The sequence below is a fragment of the Cryptomeria japonica genome, chromosome 5 (genome assembly GCF_030272615.1).
Source record: "Cryptomeria japonica chromosome 5, Sugi_1.0, whole genome shotgun sequence".
Classification (NCBI taxonomy): domain Eukaryota; kingdom Viridiplantae; phylum Streptophyta; class Pinopsida; order Cupressales; family Cupressaceae; genus Cryptomeria; species Cryptomeria japonica.
The window spans coordinates 23,815,575-23,828,050 of NC_081409.1; the positions used below are offsets into that span (position 1 = coordinate 23,815,575).

At 36.1% G+C, this 12,476-nt stretch overlaps 2 protein-coding genes across 7 annotated transcripts in view; one reads left to right on the forward strand and one right to left on the reverse strand.

Moving 5' to 3' along the window:
- Nucleotides 1-681: 681 nt before the first annotated feature.
- LOC131073118 (uncharacterized) lies at nucleotides 682-1,595 on the forward strand. Its single transcript, XM_059220304.1, has 2 exons — nucleotides 682-735; nucleotides 999-1,595. The coding sequence occupies exons 1-2, from the start codon at nucleotides 682-684 to the stop codon at nucleotides 1,593-1,595; spliced, it is 651 nt and encodes a 216-aa protein (XP_059076287.1).
- Nucleotides 1,596-10,122: 8,527 nt separating this feature from the next.
- The window catches only part of LOC131073126 (protein PLASTID TRANSCRIPTIONALLY ACTIVE 14), a 273,647-nt gene continuing 271,293 nt past the window's right edge, over nucleotides 10,123-12,476 (reverse strand). For 4 of the 6 annotated variants that reach the window (XM_059220953.1, XM_059220951.1, XM_059220950.1 and 1 more), the window contains one exon: nucleotides 10,920-11,152. In XM_059220953.1, the coding sequence (XP_059076936.1) occupies nucleotides 11,074-11,152 (79 nt within the window). In that variant the 3' untranslated portion in view covers nucleotides 10,920-11,073. Of the gene's footprint in view, nucleotides 10,592-10,733; nucleotides 11,153-12,476 lie in introns of those variants that run through there. The other 2 variants (XM_058009511.2, XM_058009510.2) reach the window with 2 other exon arrangements.

The following is a 12,476-nucleotide window of genomic DNA, read 5'->3' on the forward strand; positions in this document are numbered from 1 at the left end:
CAAATGGCTATCGTAGACAGACAGAATCCTAATGATAAAAGTAGTGTTGTCATCAGTCCCCATTTACTAAATGTCTTGCTTCAGACTATCAACTAGAGAAGCAGGAGCTTTGGATGGTCTTTTGAAGAAATTCTTGTGGGAAGGATGCAAAGAGGATGCCTCTTATCAATTGGGATATAACATGCCTTGTTCAGGAAGATGGGGGTGCTGGCCTAAGGAAGATGGATTTATAGAATTTGGCATTGGGTGCAAAGCTATCTTGGAAAATGTACAAAAATCCTAATAGGTTGTTGTGCAGGATTCTAAGCCACAAATACTTAGACTCTTGTAGGTCAGAAAGGATTTCTATTGTGGCAGACTCAAATTGGGGCTCACCAACATGGAATTTCATTTGGGAAAGTAGGTGACTGGTAACAGAGCATTTGTCGTGGAGAATTGGAGACTAAAGGAGAGATAAGTTCTAGTGGGACTCTTGGAACAAGGGAAAAGTGATAACAGACCTTGTAGTAGAAAAAGAATGGATAAGGGAAGTGGAAGAATCTATGGGGAGCATGGTAAATGATTACATAGAAGCTTGCTCGCAAAAGAATCAACAAGTTATATGGAAGCAAATATCGGTGGGCAATAAGGAGAATAAGAGAAGATTGGTCGATATTTTGCGTTCCAGAAGAGTATGCTTCAATGGAGAAGAGGACAGTCTTATTTGGATTGCAGCAAAAATCTGGAGAGTACAAGGTAAACTTGGAGTATGCATCTTAGAGGAGAAGAGTATTAGATAGTAAGTGGTCCTCTATGCTTTGTTGGCATAAGAGTGTTCTTCCTAAAGTAGGGCTTTCCTATGGATCTCTCTACATGGAAGAATTTTGATTGGTGATAGGCTAAGAACCATCAGGATTGCAAGACCTAGCTTGTGTGTGCTTTGTAGAAGGGAGGAAGAGTCAGTAGACCATCTCTTTCTTTGGTGTTCTTTTGCATAAGCTTGTTGGGATTGGCTACAGGATATGTTACAATGGCAGGCAGTGAGGAGTGTGAAGCTTATTGATTTCCTATTGGCATGGCCCACTCACAACAGGAAATCTAAATGGGGAGACAATTGGATTGTCAGACCATCCATGCTAGTGTGGCATGTATGGAGGGAAATGAATAGAAGAACTTTTTCCAAGGAGACGGTGGGAATAGAAGAAGTAATCAGTAAGTTGAAGGACGAGATTCAAGAAGTAGTCAATGTCAATATGAAGATAAAGAAGATTAGGATGTTAACTAATTGGGATAAAGAGATGGAGAAAAGATGGGTATTGGAAGATGTGAGTGGAGGCATCATAGCGGACAAGAGGAAAAAAAGAAGTGAAGTAGTTTGGGAGTGCCCTCCTCTTAGTTGGGTAAAATTAAACTTTGATGGGGCCAGTAAAGGTAACTCGGGCAGAGCAAGATATGGAGCGATTGTTAGGGATGACAGAGGCGATCTGCTTTGGTGTGTTTCAGGTTTCCTTGGCATAGCATCCAACAATGAGGCAGATTTAAAAGGATTAGAAGTAGGTCTGACATCATGTGTGGATAAAGGTTTCAAAAAGGTGGTCATCAAAGGGGATTCATAGGTAATTATAAATGGAACTAGTAAAGGATGCTTCCCCAATTGGAAACTTAATATGTGGACCCCAAGAATAAGAGAGCTACTGGATAAATTAGTGATTATAGAATCCAACATGTTTACTGAGAAGGAAATCAATTAGCAGATTGGCTAGTGAATAGGGGTGTTGAAGATGGGATGGAATCGTTTAATAGTAGTGCATCTAATATGGAGAAATATTTTCAAGACATCCTGCAGCAAGGAAATAGTATGATTGGAGAGCGTAGGCATAGGTCAAAACACAATGAGTGTAACACATTGATGAGAGAGGGTTGTCATTCTGGGAAGTGATGCAATAAAGAGTGCAAAAATGTAAGGGACAAATGCAAATCTTTAACCAAAGGAGTACAGAAGTAGTGTGACAGTATGGTGGGGAGAACGATACAAAAAAGAATAAAATCTTGCATGTGTTTGGTACAGAGCTGACAAAAATGAGAGTTTAATTTGTCTAACAGAAGAGAGACGGGTCTCTAGATGAGTGTGAGACAACTCTATGGGAAGGATTGTCTCAATTTGGAAGTATATACAGATATGGATACACAATCTAGGGAAGGATAGAAGGAATGTGTAAAGAAAGAAGAAAATGGGAGGTAAAGACAAGCTTGTAATCATCAAACTGGCGGCATCAAATCCATCTCAATCTTTAAAGGATTTCAATCAGAGAGGAGAGGTTGGCTCTTTTTGAAAGTCTTTTCCATAATGTTGAGGCTATATAAACCAAACTAATCTAGCAATTGGGAGTAGGATGTTTACTAGACTAAGAGATTGCAGAGAATAAGGAGTAGGGAGAAAGTAGAGAAAGGATCTGGACAGGGGTGTTATGTTTGAGTAATGTCTTTGTTGTAGTATGGTTCTAGTATGGAGTGATTAGGGTGGCGTGTGTAGCCGACACAGTTTGAGCCGGCAACATTATGGTCCTATATTCCTTCTATGTAAATTTGATATTAAATAAATAAAGGGTGCTATCCCCATAAAGATAGTGCTTACCAAAAAAAATGCCACGAATAATTATAAAACCATAACCAACATAAAATCATAAATAATTAAATAATAAATAATCAATTAAACAATAAATCATTAAATCAATTAATTAAATATCGAAACACTAAATAAATATAAACTAATAAATCAATAAATTAATAAAACATTAACCAAATAATAATAATAATAAATCACTCAATAAAATACCCAAACTAAACATTGATTTAATTCAATTAAATTACTATATGAATCATTTATTTATTAATTAGATAATCAAATACTCACAATGCTACAAGACGACCACAACTCAAGATACTAACATGACGACTCACGCTAAGGCACTCAACTAACAAGTACGACAACTTAAGCCTAGATCGTGTAGAGGGAACTCATGCCATCTCAAACAACTTGTCATTGGGATAAAGACATACTTAGACCTATGAAACTAGGTGGAGTCGATGTCTAGTACCTACAATCCTATAACCACCAATAACCACGGTACAACATATACAATAGTATATCATAAATGATCTGGCAAGTGATAGAGAATTGTATCATCATATCATGTATGTAGTGAGTGGTATGACATCATCCCTATCACGAATATAGTAATAAGATAGTCACAAACACCATAGCATCTTCTCATCCAATGTAATCATCAAGTGGGGTTAGCATAACCAAGATGCCATTATAACCTCATAAACAATATAATCCATCTAAAATAGCAAGTTTATATAGATCATCGAATATAAATCCATCATCACAATAGTCAAAGAAAGATATCATCCACATAAGTCATCATAAATCAAATGTCCATATGAAATGTTTAACATCATCTGAAAGAATCTAAGATATAGATAGAATCATAAATATAAATCAAAATATCACATAAGAGTCTAGATAAGTCTATTAATGCATAAATCAAAAGATGAATTGAGGAGGGACACTACAAATGGTGCCTCCAGGTTAGAGAGTAGACAACTTTTAGAAAACTTCCTATGAGAGGTCTCAATTGTAGAGGAAAGGGAGTGGGGGAGTCATGGGGACACCACGGGCACCATTAAGAGCAACAAGGTTGCGAAGGGGGGACCACCTCGACCAACAGGGATATGAGGGGTAGGGCCATTAGAAGTTCAAATACCTTCAAGACCTGTTGGTTCCAAGGGCGGGAGTTCATCATAGTTCCATCCAATTTCTATGTATTTGGTATGATACGAAGACACCTTATGGGACATGATTTTGGGGCTCCTAGTAGACATTTTGTGATATACGACATCATTATATCTAACACTTATTATTATTATAATTATATATGAGATGACATGATTCCTTGTGGTGATTATATGCATGTGTTTTTATGTGACGCGATGATTCTATATTATTTCTATGATGTTTATGTGGTTATGTGATGGATTATGCATGACATACTATGTGATGTCGTTATGACTTTTGTGTTATGATTCTTATGATGAAATGCATTTGTGATATGATTGTACACGAATATTTTTGTGCTTTTTTATATGTTTATGATGTCTATATGAGTCTACTATCATTATGGATACATAATGATCTTATGTGATATGTATGTTGACCTATGATGCTTCTAAATGCAATAGATATGAATGATGATGATGCATATATATCATAGTTTGATTATGTGCTAACTTATTGTGGATGCAAGATGTGATACTATATGATATGATATGATATGATATGATATGCTTATATTTGCAGTACTAATCATGTGGTGATGAAGGATAAGTTATAATGGCAATGCATGCCCCTAGAATTGTTGGTGTGTCAATATACTCAATCGATCGATATAGGTCTACCAAGATAAGGGAGGAATGATGAGTGATTGGATATAGAAGAAAGGAGAGATGATGGAATTATGGAAGGTGAGGGATAGATGATTTGTGAGCTTCTATGTGAATTTAAAGTGCTTATATCATCACTGAGCTTGTTATGACAAGTGGATACAACTATTTGGAAATGAGTTTAGACCCAAACAATCCACATACCATTTGCATGGAAATAAGACACAAACAATGAATACCCTTGTTCACACCGAACTCATTAGGTCCTCGATAGTCATAGGCCATGATATCCTCAGACGGGCCATAGTGCTAGTAGAGAACAATCCACAAATAGCAATCAGGTGATCATATCCAATCCCAACAACTCTAGTTCATAGACATCCTTGAGAGACATAGTAAGCATGTCACCAAAAGATTAAATCAAAGAAAAAAAAGACCTAAATCAACAATCAATGGGATCATCAAGCCACATATATTTCTTGCCACAATTTAGATTTTGATTTGGTCAATTTTTTTATAGTATCCCGATAAAGGACAGATAGTGCTAAGGTATACATGATTGTCAATGATGTTAGGATCTCAGTCTACTTGAAAGATTGATTTGGTCGAGTCTCATTGTTGCATATATGTCCACTTGAAAGTCTCTCACTCTGCGAAATAGATGCTTTATTGCAAAGAAAAGCAAAAAACTTTATTGGAGATTGGCGATGCAAGCGAAACTTTGCAGATTGTGAGTGGAAGAAGGAAGGTAGAATAGAAAAGTTCATCATAACATGCAGTGCCAAAGATCTAATTCTATTAGGAGGTCGAGGATATGCTGCCAATTAGAGATAGGACCTAATTATTATGGGTGAAGCAAAGGCAACAAAAAGGCTTATTTGAGAAGGCGAAGACCTTAGTAGAACAATAGAAGCAATGATGTGATGTGTATGTTATTATGAAATGATAGAATGTGAGTGTGTGCAAAGTGCAAGGATGATGCATAATCCTGAAGGAGAGAGGAGCGAAGTCCCTACACATGGTGACGATTGCTTGATTTTCACCCTGGTGCTTGCGCAGGGCACCACCGAAGTGCTTTTCACCATTACACGGATTTATTTCTTTTTACTTTTTTCTCGATTTTTTAGTTTTTTGTCACACGGAGAGTTTTTTGCCAAGTTTTCATCAAGGTGATGATTTTTTCATTTTTTGTATTTTTGATATTAAGGGATTCTCCGAAGGACTAAGTGTAGATCCTGTGAAGGTGCATGTTGTTGATATGATCTTCAAACAATTCACCTTTGGGAGTAGATAGCTAATATGCTCTAGAGTTGTACTACTATAACAATGTAGGGGCCTAGCGAGTTAGGTTCAGATTTACCCCTTATATCTCAATCTTTCTAATTCGCAGGATTTTTTTTAGAACTAAGTCACATACCTCAAATGTACAAGGTTTAAACTTTTGATTATAAATTTAAATCGTGTGCTACTAATATGCTCTGAGATGATTGAAATCATTTTGACAACGCTCATGTAATAATTCCAAATCTTGAAGTTGGGAGACTTAATAATCCTCATCACTGATAAGATCGTGCAAAGAGACTCACAAAGATGGCAACTCGACCTCAATGGGTAAGATAGCTTTAGATACATAGATAAGTTAATATAGTGTGGCTCCAATAAGAGTACAAACACTTGTTCAATAGGCCTACAAGGTGGGATTAAGTTGTATATGCCAATCACGACCAATGTCATTGATTGTCCTTTTAAACATTTTCAAGATGGTTTTATTAGATTCCTCAACTTGATCGTTGCCTTGGGGATAATATGGGGTGGGGAAATGGTGCTAAATATGGAATTTCTTAGAGTTTATGAACATCTTGATTTTTGTAGGGATGCCCGTTATCCACGATGATGGAGATAGGAATACCATACTGACATATAATGTAATTGAGGATTAAAGTGGTGATCTATTTACCAGTGACTTGTGTGAGAGGAACAACTTAAATCCATTTTGTGAAATACTCAATGGTGGTGATAACGAATTTATGGCCATTGGAAGATGGAGGGTGAATTTTACCCATGAGATGGAATCCCCATTGACAAAAGAGCCAAGGTGTTGTGATCGGTTGTAACTCTTGTGCTAGCACATGTATTAAGCCCATGAACCTGACGTTGCTTGCATTTCTAGACAAGCTGATAGGCATATTTCTCTATAGTGGGCTAGTAGTAACCAATCCTCATCAATTTCTTAGCTAGGGTTGGACCACTAGAGGGAGCCCCACATATGCCTCTGTGTACCTCACATAACACGGTTTGGAATTTCTCATGCCCTGGACATCTAAGGAGAGTACCATTGAAACCTCTGGGTAAAGGGTGTCAGCAATGATGATGTAACGGGAAGTTTGGTGGATGAAGGTACAACATTTATTGTTAGAAAGGTTTGGTGGAAGGGTCTTGTTGCAGAGGTAGGAGAAATGTCACCATACCAAGGGGAATCAAGACCAACAACACATACAAGCTCGGATGGAGGGATCTCATATGCGTGAACCATGAGATTATCCACCAAGAACTCACAACAAGTTGTATTATGTGAAATATCAATCAACAAAGCAATAGAAGCCATAGAATTGGTCGCTTTGTTGTTGTCTCGTAATCTACTCAAAGGTGATCTCTATGTAATACTTCTTGAATTCATCAACCATCTATTTATAAGTCATCAACCATTCATCCTTTGTCTGATAATCATTGTTTGTTTGCCAAATGACTAACTGGGAATCACCAAAAACATGAAGTTCTTGGATTCTCCATTGAACTGCAATTTGTAGTCTTGTAGTGAGTGCCTCATATTCTGCTATATTGTTTGTGCGGGGGAATAATAGTCTATGCAATTTTGGAATGTAATCCCCTTGAGGTGCGATAAAAGGGATTCATACTCCTACTCCATTTTGTGCATGATCCATCAAAATAAAGCCACCATAATCTTAAAGGTGAGACTGCTAGGATGGATTCATCTAGAAACTTTGAAATCAATGCGTGATCATCTATTATTGTTGCATTTGTTGGGTAGTCTACAATGACTTGTTGTTTGGTGGCCTTTCTTTCAACATATTCAATATCCAATTTGTTGAGAATCATTAGCCATTTTGCTAGTTGACTTGTAAGGGTTTCCTTGTTGAGCAAATACCTTAGGGAATCAATTTTGACCATGAGCTTTGTTTTGTGAGTGAACATGTAATGTGCAATTTTTGTAAGACAAAACTACGACAAGACACACACAATTGATAGGAGTGTAATTGAGTTCTTATCCACTAGCGTGTGGTTGATGTAGTAGATAGCTCTTTCTTTTACTTCATAGTCTTGTTATGCTAAAAGTGCCTCCAGTATTGTCATTATTGTTGATATGTACAAAAGTAGGGGTTTACCTTCAATTGGTGGCATGAGAACATGAGGATTCATGAGATAATCTTTGTGAATCTGAAAAGCTTATTGACACCTATCATCCCATTTGTACATCAAATTATTTATTAAAGTGATGAAAGTACTTTGGTAGGGTCATTTAGCAAAACAACACCAAATCAAAAAGCACATGAGAGAAGCGAGAGATGAATCACAATTCAAATGCAACAAATGATACAAAAATTGGAGCTCATGACCTCAAGTCGTGATGGAATGTGCAAAATAAGGGTTTAGAGATCTTACCATAAATAGTTAAAGTTTTTAACTTTTCTACTATTCATTTGACTTTTTTACCTTACCATTATTGTAGAGGGGCTCACAAGAGCGAAAGAAAGAATATGCTGCATAGATAAGCATATTGACCACCCAGGGTCCAAGCACTAAGAGAACATGTTGCAAACGACTAGAATCACGAAGTAGGGCACATTGACTTTGCGTTATTGTTTTTCAAGTTTAACTAATTATAGGCTAAATAACCCTTTTAAGGGTTTTGGTGACCCTCACTGGATGCTAGAGTCTGACATGAGCACTAGGAGCCAATCTAGACGCCAAGGTCCAAATAGGTGCCCATGGGATTTTGCTTGAACCTCGATGAGAAATGACTAATTTGATGAGAAAAATTGATGAAATCTCTTCGATGTTTTCTCAAGGCCCTTCAACGATGCAAGAGCATGTGGGTGGTCTCATTTATTTATTATTATGTGATTAGGCATACTCACTACCACTTGAGGACACAAGACATGTGAGAGATCAATCTATGGTACGTCTAGACAATGCCTAGTATGAGATTCTATGACTTGATGTCGATGACACAAATAAAGTGAAGAAAGGAATGTAAAGTGACATCCAATATGGCTCCCAATACTATAGATGGTACTAGGGGAACTAATGGACCTTTAGAAGTTCCATGCACAATATGCTCTAAATTGTTGGGTATGGTAGATATTTATTGAGGAATATGCCTTTTTGGTTGTCTCATGAGACTTAGGAATGAGCACAACAAATTGTGCAAATATATGTGTTAGCTCTAGTTGTAGATCTTGTATTGATTCCAAGTGTCAATCCTTTTTAGGTTGATGGGTCTAAAGTTTCTAAGTAAAATACAATAATTGATAGCTAAGAATTCATCAAGACTCAACCAAAAGTGGGTTCGATTCATATTGTAGCTCACTAAAATCCTTTAAAGTTGTTTGAGTTCCACCAAACGTGCCAAAAATGATTGACTCACTCTAAAGGCCTTTCTCAAGGGCTCATGAGCCACAAAAGCCCAAGAACATGGAAAGCCTTGCAACTAGTAATTCACGACAACAATGAGGTTGGTCTATACAAGACAATTTCCTTGATTAGAGGGGCAACTCCATATCTATCCCCATTTTAAACCTAGAGTTGTGGAGTTGTGTTAGAGGAACACAATAAGCAATGATGAACAAAGACAAATCTAGAATCACTTAGAACACCTACAATCTATTAAGTTTATTGGTCATTACAAGTTATGTGCATATTGTTTCAAAACATACATGAAGCATCCTTGTAAGCATAAAGGGAGATGATAATCAACTGATACAATAAACTTAAACTTGAATTATACAAAATATCATAAAAGAATTAACACATCAAGCTCTAGAACTTGCCTATAGAAAGTTTCATCCTCCTTTTAAATGGATACACAAGTTAATATTTATAAACTATACTACCCAACCCACAATGACTTCTCCACCCATAACTAACTATATTTATCATTTATGTTTTGTGCTTCTTTATCTTTCTCTACACTAATTTTAGCATAATTTATAATAAGTAAATTTTGTTTCCATGATTTTATAAATATTTTAACATTTGTTAATTCACCGAATTTTTCTAATTCAAAACCTAAGTAACTGAATTCTATTTACTCTTCAAATTTCCATTTACATGGAATGCTACCATGCTATATACATATTTTTACACTACAAAAGAATTTTACCGTACATTGTTTGTTATCATACCTCGTATACATTGTAATGGACTGCAATTTTAACAAGTGACAAATTGGTCATACTGTCTTATTTAAGGAGATTCAACCACTTGCCTCCCAATAACGAGGAATCGAATACTGACTAGTTATATCACTAGCGTCCTTAGTTTAAATGTGTGCATTCACAGCAGAAATCTAATCACCAAAGAAAATAGTAAGTTTAATGCCATGTAAGGCAGTTAATTACTAAGATATCCACATTTTTAGTCCAATTGCTTGAATACAACTTTTGAACCAATGTGAAACTTCAAATATACCAAAACTATAAAGCAGAGCATGATTGCCAGTACATCCAACTCAAAATTTGGATAGATAATAGGTAACATAAGTCCTAAACAAATTGAAAGTCCTATCCCAAAAAGGTCTCTCATATGAGTAAAATACATTTGCCATTTGTATTTAAGGAGAAATTTTTTATATAAAGAAAAAATGTATCATCAGGAAACAGAATTTACAATCTGCATCTTTTCCAAAATAGATAATGGTATCTTAATTCAAAAATAAAGGTTTACAACAACGTGACGATAAAATTCCACGGTCCATCGGAGCTAATCCTGTAAATGTCAGCCCTGCCTTGGGCAATTATCCAGTAGATCTGCACAATAAATCTACATTTCCCAAGTTTCTGTTTTCTGACAAGTTAAAACTCTGGACTCTGTAATACCAAGATCGCTGCTTGTTCAATTGTTATGGTTGTGACAGTACAGAACAAATCTGCAAGAATAATTTTGAAATAAATAGTATTAAACTGTTGAACCCTTGATTAAGCTATCCAAAAAGCAATTACTCAATATGTGCTGCATTACAGGACATTTGATTGTCTATTCAAATCCAAGCTACACATGGGTTTGTTGAGAATTTGACAGTATTGATTGTAACAACAGTTACATGTTTGAAAAATAAAACTGAGGCTATTAAGTACAACCATTCAAACACAGTTCAACGCACAAGAATGTTGTTCATGGCTCCATGGCCACTAATTATTATGTTTTCACTTTACCATTCATAATGCATCAGCTATTGCTAGGCCCGTTCATCCTCCTTTCTTTTCTGAACTAGCTGGCTAATGATATACATCACTTTCAGCTCAACAACAACCACATTAAGATGGATATACAGTGAACATTTACATTGATTCCAGATTGAATACTAGTCTGCAGATGATATCGGAATTCAAATACTTGAATTGCAAATCCTCAAAACAGTATTCTCTCCATGTATAGGGGTAAAGCTCTTATGATATTGAGTATTAATTGCTTTCGATGAATCCGATACCTGCACACCCAGTAGAATTATGACACAGCAAATAACATTTTTGTTAAACATAAGCAATTACTTAGAAGTATCAACCATCTATAAGTTAGAGCATTATAAAGTTACACGTCAAGAGTTCAGCTGAAAAGAATTAAAACTAGGAATAGTTTAAGACCTCGATTTCCACTTCACAACCTATGTTTTACCATCATAACTGATGAACATGCATAGTTTTATATTTCCTCTTCAACATTTAAACTTTACTTTTCATTTGACAAAGGATTTGGGGAAAACAAATGATTTAGAGTCTGAAAAGAATTACTAGTATTTGTGAGAGGCACTCTTCAGTTTCACTTTGGTTGGCTACCCTTAACTGTCAAAATCTTGAAGTTGGCAAAACATTGCCTTCATAACATTGTCAATGAAAGAAATATAAAATTATATGTTAATGTCCAAAATAACAAAATTAGACCAGCAGGCCAAAAGTTGCCACCAGCCTACAGCAATAAAATGAGGGTGTGATGCATCTCCTAAATATGAAAGCACAATAAAGGTCTCAAGAAAAATATCAACCCTAGAAAGAAAGGAAAACCTACATGATGAAATGATACAAGCCATAAGTATCCAATCCTCAAAAAGATATGGCAAAGTGAAACACATTACTCCATAAAAGGAATGCCTACAATGATACAAGCTACGAGTATAAATCCTGAAGATACAACAAAGTGAGACACAATTATCATTAAAAAAATCAAACAAATCATGATCTTGGATTTATACTAAATTTTGAAGAAACCAGTGTTATTTTGAGTCAAGAATATGAAACAAGTGTTACCTTTTTTTGTCAGTAAATTGCAATCATAGGGATTGCTCCTATTATACATGCCCAAGCACAAAGAAAAGTGTACTGTTTACTGCAGCCTATTAACAAAATGGCCAAACAATACTGTAATTCTAACCTTCATCTTTCTTGGACTTTTCCATATGCACGAGATCATCCATTCAATGCCAGTGTGTTCGCTTAAGTCAGCCACATGTTTCAGGAACTCCAGCGCTTTTATACCTTCCACTTCTGTCTGCTCTCCAACTAAGCATTTATAGTGATAACAAATGACCTCCATTGCACAGCCAAGAAACCACTTGCCTCCTGCAGAGCACAAACTAGTGGGGGAAGGCCTAAACCATGAACTGCAACCTGAAAAGTCTCATTGAGGCCACCAAGGATGTGTTTCTTAAACATGATATTTGCCATAGAGCCAATGGCCTTGTCTTGACCCAAATCCAAGAGAATGCCAACAAAGATAGATGCTATATCTGAATGATGTGATATCTATAATCAATTACC